This window comes from Thunnus albacares, chromosome 19, assembly GCF_914725855.1.
Source record: "Thunnus albacares chromosome 19, fThuAlb1.1, whole genome shotgun sequence".
Lineage (NCBI taxonomy): Eukaryota > Metazoa > Chordata > Actinopteri > Scombriformes > Scombridae > Thunnus > Thunnus albacares.
This window is the reverse complement of record NC_058124.1, coordinates 15,370,555-15,392,743: the sequence shown is the minus strand read 5'-3', so window position 1 is coordinate 15,392,743 and position 22,189 is coordinate 15,370,555. Positions and strand designations below refer to the sequence as shown.

At 40.0% G+C, this 22,189-nt stretch overlaps 1 protein-coding gene across 5 annotated transcripts in view; it reads left to right on the top strand.

Moving 5' to 3' along the window:
- The window catches only part of akap9 (A kinase (PRKA) anchor protein 9), a 70,636-nt gene that overhangs the window by 37,501 nt on the left and 10,946 nt on the right, over nucleotides 1-22,189 (top strand). For 3 of the 5 annotated variants that reach the window (XM_044336326.1, XM_044336323.1, XM_044336322.1), the window contains 16 exons: nucleotides 796-1,028; nucleotides 6,435-6,597; nucleotides 8,854-8,948; nucleotides 9,447-9,564; nucleotides 10,659-10,697; nucleotides 11,607-11,839; nucleotides 13,288-13,407; nucleotides 16,534-16,710; nucleotides 17,259-17,363; nucleotides 17,976-18,128; nucleotides 18,661-18,747; nucleotides 19,171-20,202; nucleotides 21,267-21,404; nucleotides 21,491-21,535; nucleotides 21,654-21,794; nucleotides 22,045-22,089. In XM_044336326.1, coding sequence (XP_044192261.1) covers nucleotides 796-1,028; nucleotides 6,435-6,597; nucleotides 8,854-8,948; nucleotides 9,447-9,564; nucleotides 10,659-10,697; nucleotides 11,607-11,839; nucleotides 13,288-13,407; nucleotides 16,534-16,710; nucleotides 17,259-17,363; nucleotides 17,976-18,128; nucleotides 18,661-18,747; nucleotides 19,171-20,202; nucleotides 21,267-21,404; nucleotides 21,491-21,535; nucleotides 21,654-21,794; nucleotides 22,045-22,089 — 2,924 coding nt within the window. The remainder of the gene's footprint in view (nucleotides 1-795; nucleotides 1,029-6,434; nucleotides 6,598-8,853; nucleotides 8,949-9,446; nucleotides 9,565-10,658; nucleotides 10,698-11,606; nucleotides 11,840-13,287; nucleotides 13,408-16,533; nucleotides 16,711-17,258; nucleotides 17,364-17,975; nucleotides 18,129-18,660; nucleotides 18,748-19,170; nucleotides 20,203-21,266; nucleotides 21,405-21,490; nucleotides 21,536-21,653; nucleotides 21,795-22,044; nucleotides 22,090-22,189) is intronic. The other 2 variants (XM_044336324.1, XM_044336327.1) reach the window with 2 other exon arrangements.

Genomic DNA, 22,189 nt, shown 5'->3' with positions numbered 1-22,189 from the left:
ATTTTCAAATAACGTTCAGCAGTGTTATTCAAGTAAAACACACAAAACAGTAATACAATACAGAGGAGAGACCACAGCACTAAAGATGTGTTGTGGGGCTTGATGTTTTGTGCTCATTTAATTCAATAATTAACTATTTAAATAAATTCATCCTTGACCCGCAATTCTCAAAAAAATATCTGCCACATTACCATAATGAGTTCTTTTATTCAACCATGGAGCTGCTGACATTTCACACATTATGACGTGTCTGATGAAGTCTGATGAAAATAATTAAATTCTGCAGTAACCATCGACTTGCATATTACCTTAACCTGCCACTATGGTTCAGATGATCCACTGCTCCGTCCTGGCATGTGTGCATGTCTACTGTCTTATAATTGAATCCATACTGCCCCACACTACCTCCCGCTGTCACAATAATCCATTGAGAGTGTGAACTTTAGGTTACAAGGTCAGATAATTAAATGTGAATGATGTCATGCAAACTAGCTTCAGGGCACAGTTAAAAGTACAGTGTACTCATTCAAACTGGACGATGTATGCGCATACACCCTTAGTGTGGTTATATTTTTAGCCCTGCTTTGCATCCTGTTCTGTCATGAATACAAACTACATCACAAGCTTTTTTTTTTTACATTTTACATGGTTGTGTGGTTCATCCATCTGAATTTAGGGCATAAAGGGAAAAAAAACCTACAAGCTCTCCAAGAAAGCTGTAATAGATTAAGTCACTAAACATCTCAGTGAAATTTAAATGTGTTTAAATGTGTGAAATGTATGTGATCACTCCAGGTCACTCTGCAGAAAGTTGCCAGGGCAGCGAGACCGGCACAGATGACGTGAGTGTGTGGTCTGGGGAGACGGACGCTGACGAGGGCCTGGAGGTGTCCCAGCAGCTGATGGACAGCCTGCTGCGGGGGGCAGGGACACAGCTAAAGAACGAGGAATATCTGATGGGCATCAGCAGCCGACTCCAGACGGCTTTGGAGAAGATGTTGATGGCCATCAGCGACACCACCAACCAGGTACAAACTGAATGTTGTTGGTTAAGTGATCTGTGATCTATGTTGTCGACTCCCATTCAGAGAATTGATTGGTCAGCTCACTTAATTTTCTTGTCGGACTGCATAAGACACTCTACTAGCGTTTAATCTGAGGAGGTCAACTCTTCTCCCTGATGAAAACTATTAGCAACTATGAATTTTTTTGCAAACAGGTACCCATTCTGTATAATATCACATAAATTATAATGATATATTATAATGAATAATAAAACTAAATATATATACAGATAAATAACAAATGCATAAAATAAATAAAGTCAAATAAATGTAAGTCAAAAGTAATAAAGTATAATGTAAGTTAACCAAATGAATGAAGAAAAATAAAATGTCAGTTCAGTCAAATGAGGCTAGACATGAGTTATGGTACAAAAGAGATAAATAGAATTGAGTTTCTGTACAGATACTCAAACAATACTTTTTTCAGTACCTTAGTTTGTGGAACATGAACATGTTTCGTGTTTCAGCATATATTTATGTATACATATTGCAAACATACACTTACACATAATTTAAAACTGATGACAATAATTCACCCAAGTGCCTATACAGCTTCAAATTAATGAATAAATGCAAAAAACTGACAGAATTGTAATATATTATAGAAATATGCCAAACTTCTCAAAGCATCAGTGTTACAAAAATAAAGTATTTTGTAAAGTTTCTTGATTTATGTAGATCAGGATAATAAAGTCAAAGGATGAGTAAACAAGCCTAACAAGCTGACTAAACCTTCATAGCCAATGTTAGATACTGGAATTGATATTCATATTTGATGCTATGGACACAGTTGAGTTTGTACTCACAAAGTAACAAGTGAAATAAAGGAGTTTGAGGTTTCAGAAGGATTCATCATGAACAGTCCTGTGTGTTTGTGCCTAAAAGTTACCAATAAACAGAAAGCCCTAGTGACACATTTAAGCTTTGTCAAAACATTCAAATACCCACACTCAACACTGTCCAGCCCCTCTGTGGGTTTCTACGCCCGTTCATGGAGGCATAATGGAAATGAGTCTGCAGAATGTGGCCAGCAACAAAGTTGGTTTGTCTAGAATTCACACACAAAAGAGCTGCCTCATTCCCAGCGGTTGCCTATAGATACGAGCTGTATTTACATGGAGCTTTTGTGCCGCCGGCCAGCCTATCATAGTCCAGTTGGATAGCAGAACTCCTCCTCCACCTCCCCTTAGGCGAACCGTGTAGTGCGCCCGCTGTGTCCAGTGTCAGCCCACAGAGACGGGGCCAGTTTAACTAGGCCACTGAATGTGTTACCGTAACTGACTGCACAGCACATCCTCCCATTGGTTGAAATTCATGCGTTATTCACGCTGAGATGGGTTTTATCATGGTGATCTAAAAATAGCTTTAAAGAATTTTCAAGCCAGGCATCAGTGTTGTTTCAGCATCTACTATCTACAACATTGAGTGTGTGTTGGTTGAATCTTATCTTTTCTCTTTTTTTTTTTAAGCTAAATTCACCACATTTTGGTTACAGTACACCCACTCACACCCCTAAACTCTCCTAAAAACATTATTTTGCATCATGTAATAGAGAATAATCAAACAAATTGATTTTCTCTGCTTGTCATCTTTATTATTATTACATATTGTGGCTCTACAACTCATTTACTATGTACATTTGTATACCACAATGTCACAAAGTCAGGAAATTCTGATTTGCTCTAGTAACAGAGGGTTGCTTAGATACAGAGCTGAAATTATTTGCTGATTAATGGATCACTTGAATGATAGGATTGATTGATCAGTATTTTTTTAAGCAAAAACGCCAGAAAATTCATTGGTTCCAGCTTTTAAAATTTAAATATTTGCTGGTTTTCTTGGTCTTCTATAAAAGTAAATAGGATATCTTTGGGTTTTGAACTGTTGGTCAGGCGAAACAAAACAAGAAAAAAAAAAATTTCAACATGGGCTGTGGGAAAATGTTTGTAGGTATCTTTTTTTTTTACTATTTTCTGAAATATTATACAATAGTAGTTAATCACAGCCCCAGTAAAGAACCACTGTAGTTTTTACGAGCGGTTTACATTTTACACGATTTACATCTCTTCTAAGTACGCGCTATTAACAGCACAATAAACTTGTAATCAACAAAGACTCTAATGGTTTGTTCAATGATTTTCCTGCTGCTATTGATCTAGTGTACATTAGTCTTGTCAGTAAGCATTGCTGGATCATGATGTCTTGCCTGTGAAGCAGCGTTGTGAACAGAGATTGATGTAACAAGCCGGTCAGGAATGTTAAGTGTCTTTGTTGAACTACCGCTGTAAATTATTTGCCTGTAGGAAGGTGTTTGCTCACTCACCTCCCATTATCTACCGGTGAGACGCCACCAATGAAACGTGAAAATTGTTCATGTGCATAAAGTATGACGGTCGACATGCCAAACAGAGACAGTGGGTGGGACTAAGAGGCAGCATGTCAGAATGCCTTAATTGCTTCTTTTTTTTTTTTTTGCAACTACGTAGGGTGCAATTCCAGTTTGACAACTTTTTGTGTGAAGGGTGTGTGTTGTCTGTGGGTTATTTGAGTGCCTGTGATCTATTTGCAAATCTACCTGGCTCTCTTGCCCTAAGAATTGAAGCCACACCTGCTCCCCTCCCACTTGTTCTGAACAGTATCCTGCTGTGTGCGATCAATGTAGGAAGTGGAGGAAGAAGCCTCTCTGGTGAAAACTGCCCTGGAAGTCTCGGATATTTTTTTTTAAAGCACATGGGTAGACAAAGGCAAAGTGAGTGTAACAGAGTGACAGTAGCCTGCCTGAAGTAAGTAAACCTCGCATGACGGGAGAGAGATCCAGCCACAGTGAGTAACGTTATGGTACAAGCGAGGGGGTATGCATGGAGAGGGAATGACAGCGATCCTAGAAGGAAGTAATAAGGAATGAGTGAGCGACTTTAAAACCGGCCGCTGTCATTTCTCCCTCGGCTGCCTGTCGCTTGGACTAAACAATTAAAAGGGGCCCCTGGGAGGCTTCCCTGCAGGTCGTTGTTGCTACGGCGGCATAGTATTGTTAATGAATCTCCAGAGAGAGAGAGAGAGAGATAGAGAGAGAGAGCAAGCCAGAGCAGATGCGGGGGTGTGAGCTTCACCGAGAGGCATGATATGGTTTTGCTCTGAAGAAAGAAGGTCAGTAAGAACACACAGAGAGGGCTGGAGATCTTTCAAGAGGGCAAGAAGAGGAGAAATGCTTGCCTTTGTATTTATACACCTCCCGCGGTCATGTTCAGGAATGCCCTTTAAGCTGCTGGACACAGATGTGACTTCCCCCGGCTGCCGAGGATGACATGTTTTGTTAGGACTTTTCTTCTTCCCTGCCATAAATATTCTCACCTTGCCGGATGATTTTCTGTCTCATTATTTAAGGAACTTATGATGGAACTTATTCTACCTCAGCCAGGCAGCACGTGATTGAGATGACGTGAATGTCGCAGTCTCCAAATGCTGTTTACACTTCTTGTGTGTGCTGCAAACACATAGAAACTGTTGCTTGGAGCTATTCCACAACGTCGCTCACTTGCTTCATCCCCCACTGGACTTTATTCTCATTTTCGGTCGCACGGCAGGCATCAGCTCAGCCTGACGGATCATGGCAAACAGAAAACCCTTTTGATGACTCCAGGAAAGGAGTGCCACCATAATAAAACAAGGTTGGAAGTTCCCCCTTCATCCATCCATCCTTCACCATGGATTCCTACCGCTCTTACTGGAACTCGAGCATGCAGAACACCACGTGGGTGGAAGGGGAGGACCAGGATGTGTACGAGGTAGAATCTCGTGTACCCCTTCCCCGACCTTTTCCACTCTCCAACACCTTGAATGAGAAAAATGCTGTGGTGGTGCAGACCCAGATCTCGCATGTCAATCACAGGACTAACGGTCACCTTCTTAAAGTCATCTCTAAAATCTCCCTGCCCACCCCTCCCTATACAGTAAGTTCACACCTGGTAACCCACAGTTGTACTGTGACGGACTGTTTTTAAATTATACATAGAGAATGTCAGCAGTCTATAATTTAGATGGAGAATATGTGCTGATGGAGAATATGTGCTGATTAATATTTTATTGCTGCATTATCTCACAGCTTGTTTTATGTAGTTCAGGTCCACACATGCAAATGTGATGTTGAGTTAAATGTAATTCTATGCAGGTGCACAGCATATCTTTTGTGCTGTATTTGAAACAGTAGGTGAAAGATTATATGACTTCCATGTGGCAGGGTCACATTACCACTTCCTGGTTCCCATAATATTACAAAAAGACCTTTGCTCAGGGAGATATGGAAATCTATACAGTCAGTGTGGAATGAATGTGGGAGTGCTGTGGGGTTTATTACATTATGATGATATAATAGCTGTTCTGCCAGGAAAAACTGCCGTCTGTCACCTGATCAGACGGTCATAATATAAATGTGATATCATGACCTCAGTACATTTCTGGTGTACCTGTGCATTATTTTGTTATTAAATGGTGTTGTGCCAGTATACTTGTATTGGAGTCTGTCTTAAAAATAATGTACCGTATGCATAGAGCACATGAATAGTGTTGTCAAACATACATAGTTTTGGTATTTCCTGTAAGCTGACAACAAAGTGCTTTTCTTAGTCAGTTTAGAATAATTTAATTAACATGACTCATTTTTTCCTCCCTGCTGCAAATCATTTAAGTCAATCAAACTTGACTAAGAGCCCATCTTATACAGTGTAATAAATCATCTGTTTTCTAAATTAAGCCGGCCAATATGGTTGAAATGATATCAATAAGAATATCCTCTACTATCAGTATATATCACAATATTTCGACAGCAACACTATAATATGATGTGATCATATCGTCAAGATACAATTCTGCTGAAAATTACTAAGAGATTAAATATAATTATCGCTCAGCTCTATTTCCAAATATGCAAAAGAGGAAAAATTGGCAAACTCCTTCCTCCATGTCACAGGACAGGTGAGTGTAGCTGTTCCTGACAGTGTCATAAACAGCTCATTTCACATTATGAGCAGTTTTTCTGCCGAGGGGGTAATCCATGATACTTGATATATTTACTGCCTTGTATGGGTCAAGTTCCTCAAACACAGGTCTTAAATGCTCACTTCTTTAACACCCCACACCTATAATTTGCAACCTCGGCTTTTTGTTGAAAGTCCCAAGCCAAGATAACCCTCATTATACATTATAAAATTTATTTTATAGTTTGAGTAGTACTCCTCATGTTAAGAAAACTGATCTATGTTGAGAAAACTGATCTTCATTTATAAATTGTTGGGGTTGCCCCTTTAGGCCAATCGATTAATTTATGTTTGCAGTTCTGAGATAATTGAACACACTGTCTCTTTCCCCTCTTAGCTCGAACATGCCCGGATGACCCAGACCGAGCTGATGCGGGAATCCTTCCGCCACAATCAGGAGATGAACGAGCTGCTGCAGAAGCAGGAGGAGCTGCAGGAGAGGTTGTCCGAGGAGGCGCGGGCACGCGAGCAGCTGGCTCTTGAACTCCACCGAGCTGAGGGTGAGATTTTCTGGTGATGTCTGTCTAACATCAAAAAATCTGCATTAGTCATTTTTTTTACAAATATAGATCAGCATGAAATAACATGACATGCGTTAGTTAGTTTGATTAAAATGTTGATCGATTTTTATGTGGGCCTTAAAGTCTGCGATATACCAGCATCCACTGTTTTAAAGCCTTCCGAAAGAAATTTCCTTCAACGTAGCCTCTTTAAACATTACTCTGATAATGTGTGTCTGCATGTCAGAATGATTACAGAAAACACTGCATTTATAGAGCATAAGGAGCTGAAGTGGGAATGCATGTGTGCATGTGTTTGGGGGAGGGGGGTGTTAAAGGGAGTGATGAGATCAGCTGTTTGAAAGGGAGAGTAAAGGAGTGTGAGACCATCTGTGGTGAGAAATTGACAAATGACAATTTGTGTTTGAACATCTGACCGTGTGCGTTTCAACTAAAATAAGAGGATTTTGTATGTAGATGTTCACCGTGGGAAGTGAGGGTATTTCTGTGAGATTTTAAAGAAAAGAAATCTCAATGTGAGTGGAACGGCAGTGAGAAGTTTTGCCTCTTGAGAGCAGTTTAAGCGCTGTGACAGATCTTGTTGCGGGCAGCTAACTTAACGTCCCATCCATGTCAGAGACAGCTGGTCCATGAGGGTCAACTGTTCTAGTCTCACACACACACACACACACCAAACCCAGTTGACTTTTAAGTCCCACACTCAATTTATCAAGTGACACAAGAACTACAGTCATTTCGTTCTGTCTGGCTTTTTGGACACACTGAATAATGGTGAGTTTATAGCCATCTCCAACTTTTATATATTGACTTTAACTTAAGTAGCATCCTGTAGCGATGTTTGTTTTCTGTAATCCTATAGAGGTTCTAAAGATGGGCTAATATTTGCTGCCATAAAAAGCAAAGAGGGAGAGCATGTGGCAAGCTTTGGAAAGAAAAATGAAAAACATAATTAATAATAAATGCTACAACACACATGGTGGAGCAGCTGTGCTGAGGTGAAACAAATTCATGTGTAATATCTGGTCATGTGGCATACTTCTCCATTAACCATGAGGGAGTGTTTGAAATCTGCTATGTCTCTTGGACATCTACTCGACCAAATGCCATTGAAGTGAAAGAGAAGAATTCTCCTCCTATTGTGTGAATGATGCATGCAGGTGAAAGCTCAGGGTGCGGCCTTTTCAAACTGTGTGTGTGTTGTTGTTTTTTTTTAAATTAACCTAACAAACAGGCTAGGCACTGAAAAAAGATCCTCTTCAGTGACAAGTAGAAAGCAATAGATGTCAGTGAAAAAAATTGAACGGGGTGAGAAATGTGTTATGTTTGATCCAGGGAGAAAAGCTAAGACAGATAGCTAAAATGTCATGATGATCTGTTTTCATTTTTGTATTGTACAGTAAATATAATGGTGAGGGAACACTGTGTAGTTGGTGGACGATGTTTTCTTCACTCAGTAATCATGTGCTTTTGATTGCTGTGTATCATGGAGAGATTCCCTCCTTAGGCAAACTTTACACACAGCTTTGGTTCCTGCTCAGATGTCTGAAATGAGTTTATCTATTGACAACACAGGTGACATTTACCCGACTGCCTCTCTCTTAGTTTTCAGTAGCACTGAGAGCTCATTGAACCCATACAATCTACAGTCAGAAAATGTACCTTACTTTACCTTACAGCTGGTCTGATTTTTGCCAGTTTGTGTTTCACAGTTGCACCTACAGTAGATGAATAGATTTCTCACCCATCTATTAGTGTGCACATGCCTCCTTTCTCTTGTCTCTATGAGCTGAATGCCATCCTGGTGCATAATGCTTGCTGACCTGTGAAAGAGCAGTACAGTAGTTATAGAGCATTTCATTGTGTTTACGGCTCAGTCTTAGTCGTACTTCATGTCAAGCAAAATGGGTCAGACATGCTCACTTGTATTCATCTCTTTATTTGCGTGCGTGTTTGCGGGCATCGCCTTATGTTTTTGTTTGTTTTTGTTGTTGTCGGTAACCGTGGATTTTGTATCTCGCTGTTAAGTGTTCATCTGGATGGCTGCCTTGTGTGTGTCTGTGTGTGCGACTGAAGTGAGACAACAAAGCTTAAAGTGATTCCTCTACATCCTTCTGAAGATAGGTAGCATAACATGCGAAAACCTGATGAAAGGGAAATACCAAATTGCCTAATATGAATGTGTGTGAGTTTCTGTTTTTTTTCCAACTGTCCTTCTCTGACTTGTCCCGCATTCAGGTCTGATTGACGGCTACACGGGCGAACGGGCTGTGCTAGAGGAGCAGTTGCGTCAGAAGGAAGAGCTCCAGCTGAGCCTGGAGCAAGAGCTGCAGGTTAGGCATTCCAGCTTCCAGAGGATGAAAATTAATTACCTTTTTTTTTTCTGAGATAGCACATGCCTTGACAATGTTGAAGGTAGATTTCTGGGTTTCGCCTCTGGCACAGTATAGCGGTAACACAAGTTCAAACTCAATCCAGTTCAAATTTCTGCCAGAAGAGCCAGAAAAAAGTATAAAACACGTACATGTAAAAGCAAATGTGAGCCAGAGGGAACTTTTAGCTGCTAGCTGCAAGCTCACTCTCCAATACAAAAACAAGTAAACTTCAGTTGTCCGTGAAATAAACTATATGTTAAGATATGAACACTATGTAAAATACTTTAAAAATGCACAATATACTGTATATGTGCCTATAAGATATGAATCATCACATATTGAAAGACCCTGTTCCTTTACAAATATTGTCTTATCCATGTCAACTCAACTCATTTTGCCTCAAAATATAAATGAAAATAAAGTTGCAAACTAACTTAAAGTCATTTTTCCCTGCAGGTTACAGCTAGCCGGCTGCACGAGTTGGAGCAGGAGAGGCTTCAGATGCAGGAGGAGCGGGAGCTGCTGTCAAGGCAACAGGACGCCATGAGGGAGCATGCTGGGCCCCGTGAGCTTCGTACGTATCCCAGAATTCCCTTAATGGAGAAGGAAAAAAAATAGGCAGGGATTTAAAAAGAATAACCTACTCATAGAAAGGTGTGACATGAAAGGGAAATATTAGGACATGAATTAAGTCAACATGGTCTAAACTTTGTTGCGTCATAGAAAAAACATCAGGAAACAAAAATACAAAATATCACCTGTTTTATGACTGAAAGTTTTCTGTTTTTTAAATTTTTTTTTATCAAGGCTCAAATTTAAAGAGACATTTTGTTTAGTATAGCTATATTAAAAGAACGTCAAAAGTTACTCACCTAAATTAAAACATAAATTGTTCCTTGAATTACACAAGACAGTGTGATTCAGTGTGTCAGCTACATGTCATACAGTAGTTATTATCATTTTTTTCAGCTCCTGTTTCAAAGTGTTGTACTGTATACAGTATATTGACAGTAAACAATTCCTTTCTGCATTTATACTGGTTTGAAATGGTTGGAAATGGCTACAGCTTTGATTTAAAGGCGTGCAGACCTCATTTAGATTTCTTTGGTAGTTCTTATTGTTGAAAATGAAAATGAAACATTTATGAGATATAACTGGGCAGCATTATCAGTGACAGGAATAAAGACCAAGGATCAAAAAGTCATTAAAATTTTTATTTTAGATGCTGCAGCAGCTTAGTCAGCTTATCTACATTTCTGGGAGTTGTGTCACGAATCATAAATGTACAGGTATTTGCCAAGAAGTACACCGGAAACATGAAGCTTGATAACTGTATCTGCTAATTTTGCACTATAACCCCTTTATTATCAAGAAGGTATCCCATCAGTATCATTCTCTGATAAGAAAACGTGAGTATTCTGTATGTAAGGGTGTACATCTAAAAGGGGCTATTTCAGAAACTTCTTCCTTTCACGACATTTGCTTCTCCATCTCCATCCTTTGGCGACACAGCCTTAACCTACTACTGTGAAACAGACAGAAAAGCACTGCCATCCTATCTCCACCTTTCTCTGACTTTTTTTTTCTCAAAGAGTTTTCCTGTTCATGACAACAACAAAAAAAACACAAGAGCATGTTAAATTCCTGTGCTTTCTTATTCTCCTGTAGGCCTAGTTGAAGCTGCAATGGTTGCAGCACCTGAAGCAGGTGTGTCCACTTTGAGCATGGCTCAGTTATATCTATGTTCTTTAATTGTCCTAGCTGAGTGACAGTATATCTCTCTCTAACCCTAATCCAGCAACTCACCAACAAAGCTTGAGAGCTTGCTTGCTATGGGCTCACAAACTCACTCAGTTCAGTCACTAACCTTCGCTTCAGCTTTTCATTTTGATTGATTTTGTCCTGGTTTGTCATTTTAATGTCTTTGAGTCAATGTTAGTCCTCATTTTAGCATGACGAAATGGAAGTAATCTTCAGACATTTATCTGTAGTCATTATTTCCTAATTGTCAATCATCTACTCTCTGAATTGAGGTGTCTTTTTTTTTTAAACTGTATAATGAGAGAATTTCTTTCAGTGAGTGAGATGATTGGCTGTTTGGGAATTCCCTCTCCCCTGCCTGTAAATGCTTATTGGGCATGGATATTGCAATGTCTGGACTGTCCACGTGTTTGATCTGTCATTCGCACTCTCACACCCTGTTACTTTTGCACTAATCCTGTGGGGGTTTGATCCTGGGTGAACTGGTGTTGGTTGTTCACTGGTGGCAGCAGAAGGGTAAAGAGGTATCATATTGGGGGATCATGTTTGATAATGGGGCATTATGTTGGAAAGTGGAATGAGATGTTGGAAGAGCCTGAGGTTAGCCATTTATTCAGATGGAGCGGACTATATTGCACAAGATTTTAGAGTTTTTTTTAACACCACATAATTAAACATGGCAAAATCTGATCTCGTCACAAGGCTCACAAACCTCAGACTCTTCAGTAGCTTCATCTCAGCATGCTGTTCATCACCAAAGTTAAATCTGAACAATTAAATAACCAAAATAAGTCAGCTTTAATTTCCAGGCAGTAACACCTAAACGTCTCCTCCTTTCTCCGTCGTGTTCTCTAGACCTGCTGGAGGAGACGGAGAAGCTGATGAAAGAGAAAGTGGAGGTCCAACGTCAGGCGGAGAAGGAGAACGCCGACCTTCTGAAGCAGGTGAAGCTGCTGGAGGCGGAGCTGGAGGAGCAGGTCAACAAAGTGATCGAGCTGGAGCATGCTCAGAGGACGGAGAACGGAGACCTCCAGCAGCAGATCCAAGCTCTGGAGAAACAGCTGGAGAAGAACAGGAGGTTCCTTGATGTAAGTGGAACAACAGGTCAAAACTTCTGGTATCATGTAACAGAAGTCATGCACTATCCACTATGTACCAGAAGAATGCACTATTTTCTAAGGTCAATTACAAAGCTGTTCTTTGTGAGCATCCTTACAACATACCCAGAATCCTTATCCAAGATCCCATTGTCTTTCTTTTTTGAAAACACTTTTGCAAAGATCCCTTTTTTTTTCTGTGAAACACATACTGCTAATTGTGCCTTATTAGTTTTGGACACGGCCAGAGCAACATGAAACCTCATGGAAACAATTTTAAAGCTCATTACAATTTGTATCTTGACAGATGTGTAATGATGATGAGTGTTTCTCGTTATTAACAGCACTTTTATATTTGAATGTTGGCTTACTTTTGCTTGAAACAGGAATTAGGTTAATGCTACTTAGATGTCCAGGCTCAAGCTAGTCAAAGTAAACTAAGAGCCAACTTAATGATTTCATTTTTTCCCCCCACATTTGGCTCATGGTCTAATGAGTTGTGTTCCCATTATCATAATTGGGCCACTTGGCCAGGAGTTGGCATGTGATTGTCTCGATGTGGTTTGAATCCAGATTCTTTCTGCTCTGCTCTGTTGATGTCGGTTACACTCAAATATGAAATGAGCATATTTGTAAATATTTTTCTTTACTGTATTACCAGACATCTGTAGTTTGCTTTAGTCTTATATTTGTCTGTAGTGTGCAGTAAAAATTGGAAATCCAGATATCAGTTGTGTTTCTATTGTGACATCCAGTAATGCAACATTTTTTCAGTTTTCTCTCGAGCTCAGTCTGACACTCTAACATACTCATCTTTTTTATGAAAATATTGGCCTGAAATCTCAACCATTGTTGGGAACTTGTAAATATTTTCTCTCTAAATCTGAAAGAAAATTTTTTAGATTTTTTAAAAAAGCTGCTGGCACCAACAGCAGATGTGTCACTCCTGCCATGTATTCACATTTATGTGAAATACGCCTAAACATTTGTTACTGGAGTAAAAAAACAGCACCATATGTCATCTCTTACCTTATCAGGTACTCAACATAATGCTTACAAACCCCAAATTATATTAAATCCACAAAACATGGCTGACTAAGTACATCAGCTGGCCCTTAAAGCTTACTGCCTCATTCAGTTCAGACTTGTGTACTACAATGTTGACTAGATTAAAAAAAACATTTAAATATGGGAGGAAAAAATAACACAGATGATTGCTCTCAATGCCTCCAATCATTAAAAAAATGTTAATTGAGAAGTTCAGGAAAACCAATTGCTCAACACAACAGTTAGGTTCAAGATGTCTTTGTACATTAGACCAACTCCTTGTAGCTTGCAAGCAAATTGTGTTCAGGAGCTGTTTCAACCTTTCAATTCTTGCTCTATATATTTCTGTTTATTTCGTTTCTGTATCTTCATGTCTTTATTTTGGCATCCAGGAACAAGCTGTGGACCGAGAACATGAGAGGGATTTCTTCCAGCAGGAGATCCAGAAACTGGAGCAGCAGCTGAAGAATCCACAGAAGCTTCAGACCGTCTCTGAGCAAAGAAACCAAGAGGTAACAGGAGAAAGCTCTGTTGTTTAGCTAGAGGAACAGGCTGTAATAGAGATGCTTATTTTCTGAGCACAACACTGCTTTGGCCACAAACATTTGGCTCAGAGTCACACAGCAGAACAATAAAGCTGGTAGAATTACCTGTGCTGCCTCGAAAATGATACCAAAGTTGTTGTAGTGGGAATGTTACGCAGGCAAAAGAGTGAGAGTGGGATTAATTCTTGTCTTCTTGAACAGTTGGTTTTACTTCCATGATGAACAAATACATAATGCAGTAAAATTATAAAGAGATTGTGTGATTGCCATAAGATTTGCTGATGTTAAACAGTGAAATGTTGTGGCTTTTATTCAAATTCAATAAGAAGAGATCCATATGTATTAATCTTCCTGAACATCCTAGAGATAATGCTGATAATGGGTTGTATAATAGCAGGAATGAGAATCACAGTGATATAGAACAGCATCTGAGGACTGATTGGCTTCAGGATCAGAGGCAGAAAGATGATTGGTCAGATATGGTGATGTCAGAATTCATGAATGTCAGAGACTTTGACAGCGCGGGAAAGTGGAGGATTTGAGAAAGGAAGGAAAGGCAAAACTTAAGAGAAAAGATCTTCCTTATTGAATTTTTGCCACAACAAAACTTTATTACAACCATTTGTCAAACCAAATAATGTCATTAGTTTATATCACATGCATTTTGATATAAAGATAATCAGAAAATTTGTTATGTGGCCCCCACTGTCTCACATTCATTTCAGATGCAAATATTTATGTCAGAAGGTGATGACTGATTTGCTTTTCTCTGCACAAACTAGTGATGGTTTGGTGGCTGAATTGAGATGATTCTGCTGAATACTTGTGCTACAGAAACTCACATCACACCCCTGCACAACAATGTCACTGATGGGCAATGATCTTGTTTTCTACAGCGTGTAAAAAAATCAGTGCATTTTGTCAATCACATCTTCCCAATTTCTTCAAGTAGCAGAATGTTATTTCATCAAAGCAGAAACTGCTTTCAATTTCACAGTGAATGTTGTTTATTTGCTTTGTCTGTGGTATGAATGCTGTTTGGTTTTTTTTAGGTCATTTACTGTCTTTTTTTATCGAGTCACCATCGAGCCTCCGATTCACTCTGGGCAAGAAGAAATGTAATTTTAGCAACCCTGCTGTCATGGTATTTCTGCACAATAGAAATGATGGTATTGCTGCATATTTGAAGTACTAAGGTTCTCAAACTAATCGCTTATATACTTGCCCAGTTTATTGTAAAGACACTGTAAATAGTAAAGACAAACAGTTACATTCAACAAATTCTCCTTTAGAAGATGTAAAATAGTACAATCAGATGTAGAAAATCAGCTGTTCTGGGCTATGACAATGTTTTACTTGACAGACAGTTTGTTCCAACTTAATTAGAAAAAGGTCTGCATAATATAGTTTCTAATCGCTGTGATTGGTGTACAATAGATAGTTATAAACTTTGTAGTAATATTCAAAACTCTTAATCCTGCGGTGTGTTTTGTGTGCTTCAAACTCACAGGCTAATACCACCAAGATAACCTCTACCATTTCTATAATTTCCAGAGACAGACTCCTGCCACATTTTTATCTCTAAGGACTTTTTCTTCCTCTGCTTCCTCCTTGGCTCACCTCTCTCCTTTTGCCCTCAAATTCTCCATCCTCTGGTCCTCTATGCCTCTGCCTTCTCTCTCCCTGGCTTATTGCAGGTGGATGGAGTAACCTTAAAGGTATTGCTTCTAGCTACATGTAGAATTAAGTTTCCCCAGAGAGCATTTGCTGCATTATAGTGATCCCGCCCACCCCGTAGCAATTAATGGCCTATCTCTCTACATCCTCTTCTTACTCCTTTGTCCAGTTTGATCCTCCTCTACCGTACTTTATGTATTCTCATTCAGAAGCTACTCAACCTCAAAACATTGTCCTTTTCACTCTGATCCCACCTCTTGTCTCTCCCTCTAATGTCCCAGTATGAACAAACAGTAAATCTCACAGTAGATCAGAATTAAATAAATGAACCTTAAATACACTAAATTATCCTCCTGCTTTTTATCACAACAGTTACACCAAGTTCTCTTTTTAGCATATTTCAATTCCTAAGAAATCAGTATGACATCTGTGCATGAGGCTATCCAAAGCACCATTTTACTTCAAAATGAAAATCAATGTATGCCAAATTAAAAATATAACATTTAAAAGATACAAAATGTAGTCTGTAAAACTGATCGCCCTGCTTGCTTTAACACTGTTTATTTACCAGCCTTTCTTATTTTATCTTTAAATTTCATTAAGAAACTCTAAAACGTGAATTGCTTTAAACCTGTTTCTGTGCCAATAAAAGAAAGACTTGTAGGTCTCCTGCTATGTTTATCCTGAATGTCAAGCGGAAAACTGGGTAGAAAAACACTCTACTACAGTTCACTAAAATCCATCTGTAAGGGAACCTCAAGGGACATTCTGGTAATGCTTAAACATATATAAATAGCCCATTCTGTGCTTGCGAAGAGTCATCTTTCACTCCACTCATATTAATATTTAATGAAGGCCTGCCAGTGAAGGGATGTATTTCATCTGCCTTACTACAATTTCTTCATTTCATAATTCATTTGAATAGAATTTCTTTGGCTCAAGATCCTGAAAATGTACAACAGTATATACAAAATTAATCTTTTATGAAGGACTGTGTCATAATTTCATGATTAACCAAGCAGGGGGAACAGTTTATCATCTAGATATTAATTGCATTTCCAGTTTCTTCATCATCCTAAGTAAACCTTCCTCCTGTTGACCCCTCTTCCTCCCAATCATTGATCTGCTGCTGTTCTCCCCATCTCACAGGTGGATCAGTTACCTGCCAGCCGTCCTCCTGGTTAATGTGTTGCTCTGTGGTTTGTGTCACCCTGAATGAAATCTCTCTCCCTTCTGTTCCCTGCACCTTTTCTCACTCCCGGCCCCCTCCTTTCTCAGGTGGATCAGCTGACCTCCCAGCTAGCTGTACATGTACCAGCTACACTGTAGCTAGTGGTTTCTGAGAGCGAATCTCATTAAACGATCCCCCCTCTCTCTCTCCTGCTCTCCTCGTCTCTCTCTCTCCCTCACTACCAGGTGGACCAGCTGACCTCCCAGCTGAAGGAGAAGGCGGATTGGTGCAGTGAGCTGCTGCTCAGCTCAGAGCAGCTGCGTCGTGAGTTGGGAGAGCGCGACGAAGAGATTGACAAGCTGGAGAGCCGCATCCGTGAGCTGGAGCAGGCCCTGCTGGCCAGTGCTGAGTCCCTGGAGAAGGTGAGGAAGGGGGGGGGGGGAGGGGGAAGAGAGAGATGAAGGATGAGCTGGAGACTGATGCAGAGACGGCAGTAGAGAAAAAGCCGTAAGAACAATAGCTGTGGAGCATGGCAGAGGGTGTGTGTGAGAGCATGTAGATGAGGTGACAGCTAGAGGAGGAATGGGAGGAGGGAGAGGATGCACAGAGGGGGAGAAAAATGTGTGGGTGGGTATACTTCAGCCACCCCGGCAGTATGCTGTTTGTGATGACACTGAGCTATGGCTAGCAACTGTCAAGATTGCCACCCAGTGTTCGCGGAGGGCTGTGGTGAGTGAACAAAAAGAGCAGTGTAGGAAATGCTCCGGATGCTGCGCTGCTGCTCAGTTGACAAATTGCACAGTTCCAGCTGGACCATAAAGGATACAATATGGACAACGTGCATATGAATCCTTGAAAATCTATTTTGTCACGAGAGTTTGCTCCTTCGTGCCTTTCTGCACATGTAGTAAATAACTGCTTAGCTAAACATTAGTTTCTTATGTGTGTGTGTGTGTTGTGTGTGTCGCAGGTTGAACAAAAGAAGCAGCATGCATCCGTCACCGAGGCAAAACAGTCCACACTGGAGGCTCAGTTACAAACGGAGCGAGAAGCTTTGGAGCGGAAAGAGAAAGAGGTAGTGCACTGTTCACTTTATTCTTTGCGGTTTTTCAAAGCAGCCTCCTTTTGTTGTTTTAGCCCAGTTTTCAATATCAGAACTCTGATAGCAGACAGTTTACATTAAGTGGACATTCATTACACATTTACATGTGCATTGAGCTTATTTTGATAATTTGTTGATGTTGATACTTACTTACTTAATATGTCATAAACTAAAGCGGTTGATTCACTTTTGGAAAACAAGAGCAAGAATACGTGTCAACATACATGTTGTAATAATATTAGGCTATCTGGGAAGAGCTTTTTTTGCTCAAATGTGTTTGCAGATGGCTCCTGAATCATTATTAAATTCTGCAAAATTTAAACTAGTCAAATGCAAGTATTTTCCTCCACCATGCAAAGGACTAGATTAACATTAAGAAAACAGTGCTGCAGGGGAAAACCATTAGTGTTATACTATCTTATCATATCAAGATCTGCAATTATGTTTAATTACTAGAGCAGTTAAATTTACTAGCTCACTAGTGCCGCAGAGAAAATCTGTGGTGTTGGTTTTTCAGTCATATCAGTGAGATGCATGTTGTGTAGTGTCCTCTAAAGTGCTTGTCATGATTACCTGTTGACTCAGATCTGTAACCTGGAGGAGCAGCTGGAACAGTTCAGAGAGGAGCTGGAGAACAAGAGCGAGGAGGTGCAGCAGCTTCACATGCAGCTGGAGATCCAAAGGAAGGAGATCAGCAGCCAGCAGCAATACCTAGAAACAAGGGATAGCATGCTCCAGGTAATCAGCCGCCCCACTGCAAGGGACATATTACAGTATCTTTACACAAGATTGTAAAGCACAGAGTCTGGTTCTGCCGTGAATTGTAGACATTCTCAAAACCTGCAGATGGCTTGTCAGACAGGCTTGTCTTTTCTATTTGCAAACAGCTCTACTAATAAGTAAATTATAAACTTCTCGTTACTGGTGACCTCTAAACTGTTGACTGATGTGAAAAATGTTTGACATTGTTAGATAAGCTTGTAATGAAACTGTAAAGTGAACAAAAGGTCTGACTTATTCACACAACCTACAATGCCTCCCAACAGTCAAAAACAGGACATTTTTTTAATCTGTAATAGATCTCATCACAAACCACTTTTTAAAGTTAATTTTGTTTTATGTCAAAGTTTTTTGCCCGTTACTTACTGCTGCTGCCAACATGTTTCTTCTGTGACTCAAACGGTGAATTTTCTCTGCCACAAGGCAAACTGGACTTTCACATGACCTTGTTTATTAATAGCCATCACATTATAATCTCTGACTTTTGAAGGTGATGGAGGAGAAGGACAGGGAAATAGCACTTCTTAATGAACAGATCACTAAGCTCCAACACATGGAAACAGCCTCTGATAACAAGGTAACGCAATATGCGTATACGAAATAGAATAAAAGTCTATTTCGAATATGCGTGTATTCGTGGAAGTGCATCAGTGTGTGTTCTCTGGTTTTTTTTTGTTCGCTTTCATTTTTGTTGGCTCCATTTTTTATTTTTTTGTGGTTTTTTTGTTGGGTGGTTTTTGCTTGATTTGTCTCGGTAAGTAGATCCACAGCACCATCTTTTGTTGTGAGGTGATCGTTTATTCATTTGAGGTGGCTTATTAAACCTCTGAGTCTCTGTAGAGCACTTACAATTTGAGATACAATCTAACATTCATTCTGGCCCCAAAAAAATAATTTCTTGCACTGCAGGGACTCAGATGTTTATCCAAATAATGGGACAGCCATGGACTCCTAAAATATGATATTTTCATAGTTTGATAATGTCTGTCTTACTCTTTAGGAAATTGATGAGCGAGATGAGCTGATAAAAGACCTGGAGTCCCAGGTGGAGTGCCTGCGGAGCGAACAAGAACGCTTGAAGAGGAATAATGAGGAGGAGCTCGACCAGCTGAATGCAGTCATAGACAAACTTCAGCAGGAACTGGCCAATATTGAGCAGAAACAGACTACAGAGGAAGACGAGGACACCCAGGCTGAGCCGGAGAGTGGAGTGTGGGGGCCGAGTAAAGAGGAATACGATGAGATGAAGCAGAAAAAGGACCTGGCTGCCAAAGAGCTTGATAAACTCAAAACAGAGCACAGTAAGCTGTTGGAAACATATCTGCGTTTGAAAGAGAGTGCAGAAGCTTTGACTGAAACAGAAAAACTGGAGAGCCCAGAGGATGAGCTTGAAGAAGCTCTCAGGGAGAAAACTGCTGGCCTTGTTGTCATGCAGGCCCAAGTACAAGCTCTAGAGCAGAGTGCAACGTCCAGAGTGGAAGAGTTAGGTCTCCGCATCCGGGAGCTTGAGGACTTGGTGGGTGAAAAGGACTCTGAGTTAAGCCGTTGTCGCCTCCTTGTGGAGCAAACTCGGAGCGATGCAGATGGTCTCCAACAGAAGGTCTCTAATCTGGAGGCAAATCTGAGGGAGAAAGTGGCTTCAGTGCTCGTCAGTCAAGCCACCTTGGAGGCTTTCCAGGAGCAGCAAGAGCAGCGTCGGCAGTCACAGATATCCAAAGAGGACCAAGAGCTGCAGAGACATGTGGAGCCACATGCAGATGACTTAGCTGACTTTGGTATTCCCCAAATGGATTTCAGTGAACTAGGTCAAGTGAGACAAGCTCCCACAGGGAAGGTTGTCCATCTGACCCAGAAGCTTCGCGAGCTGGAGGCAGGTCTCAGTGGGGTGCAGAAAGACCAGGAGCTCCAGAAGCAGCTGCTCTCCAGCTCAGAGGAGGAGGTTATGGAGTACGAGAGGAGGCTGGCGGTGCTCATGGATCTGCTCAGTCAGATGAAGGTCAGGACGCATCAGAAGACATCACCAGCTGTGGAGGTAAGAGTTCAGAAGTTACTGCTCCTGGCTAAGAAATAGACCTGCTCATAATCCCTCTTCATAACATCACCCCCCATAAAACCACAAATTGACACTTGTACACTCTAGAGATAACACATGTTAATTAGTGAGCTTTAGAGGTGCTGATGGTGGATTTTGTTAGCTAAAGAGCCAAGCTAGATGTTTCCCTCTGTTTCCAGTCTTTGTGCTAAGCTAACCAGCTTCTGGTTCCAGCTACATATTTACCAGACAGACAGGAAAGTGATATCAATCTTCTCCTCTAATTCTCTGCTGCAAGAATCCAAATAATATAAAATATAGAAACTATTCTTTTGAAGAATTCAGAAGCCTCCTTTAAAGTGTCAATCCAGGGTGTGTTTATTATTTATGGTTATACACAAAGAGAATCTAGAATAACAGGATGTGCTGATAGATGGTGATTTCTTTGTAAATTTGAGTTCTCACCGAGAAGGACTTTTAGTTCATATTTGTTTGTGATATAAATAGAACACCATGAAAATATGCAGTGTTTGAAATTTTATTGAGCTGTCACATACTTTCATGTTTTAATATATTCATTTGAATCAAGTTGATCAAGGACTGAAGTGTCTTTATAGTGATAAATGATCATAGTAGTGTTGAAACTACTGTTACCAACAATACCAATGAGCTCCAGTTCCAGGTTGGACTAATTTTTTTGATAATAAACTGAAATGTTTTTATAAGAGAGAGAGAAGTCTTAGGATGAAAGAAGAACTAGATCTTTTTCATCTAAAAATAATACATTTAAACTTGCAGATAAAAATCAGATTGAGTGAGTGCAATGTTTGTACAGAGTGTGATCAGAACCAAATCTCTGTACTGTATGGATTCATAAAAGTTTTAGTAGCAGCACTTCTTAAGTCACTATCAGGGCACATTAGTGTAACTTTGAGTATACTCTGATTAATTTTTAACCATTGATAACTCATTGAAGGCATTGTGATGAGGTGTCAGACTCTGAAATACTGTCCCTTACCCAATACAGCTCTGATAAATCTGAATCTCTGTGACCTTTTTATCAGGGCGTCTCCGCTCATGACCAGCCGGCTGTGTCGGAGCTTCTGCAGGAGTTGCAAGAGGTCAGAGACGAGGCCTCAGCCACCAAAGAGCAGCTCGACAACTATAAGGAGACCTGCAGTAAACTCCAGGAAGAGCTCACAGTATGTAACTGCATCTTGGTGTTCATACCACTTGTGAGAGTATTTTTGATTTGGTGAGACTCATGAACTCGTCTCTTTATCTCTAGGAAAAAACTGAAACACTAGAGAGACTCCAGGACCAACTTCAAAGGGTAGGAAGATTTTTTTTTTATTCTCCACAGTGTATATTTTCTATAAACTTCTTTATTCTCAGAAGCGAGCATGTGTACTGGCAATTCTTGTCTAATACCTCAACTTTGTCACTTTTAGGAATCTTCTGGAGGTGGTGAAGAGACAAAGGTATCTGACCTTCACCGGGAACTCATGTCGGCTCAAAATGAAGCAGCTGCTACCAAAGAAGAGCTGAACAGCTGCAAGGAGAGCTTAGAGAAGCTACAGGAGTTGCTGCAGGTATAGAGCCAGTTGGACACTGAAAATCACTACAAACATATTCTGTTTATCGTCTGTTTTAACTTTCTACATTTAAAAAAAAAAGCAGATTTTTATAAACTTAATCTGAAATGGACACTTTTGGTGAAAGGAAAAATTAAAAAATTTAGCTCAGCTTTAAGTTTGTAAGCTCTTGTTTTTATTGAAATACCTTGTTACTCCTCATATGTATGTACAGTTTTTAATTACTTACATTTTTTTTTTTTTAAAGGAGCGGGAAATGACCATTGCTCACCTTAAAGGAGAACTTTTCCAAGTAAGTAGAAAATGTTTCACAGCTTCATTTTGTTCCATTGTGTATTTATATATCTTTAAAACTTATAATATTCTTGATTTTTATGAAAAGGTTTGTCATA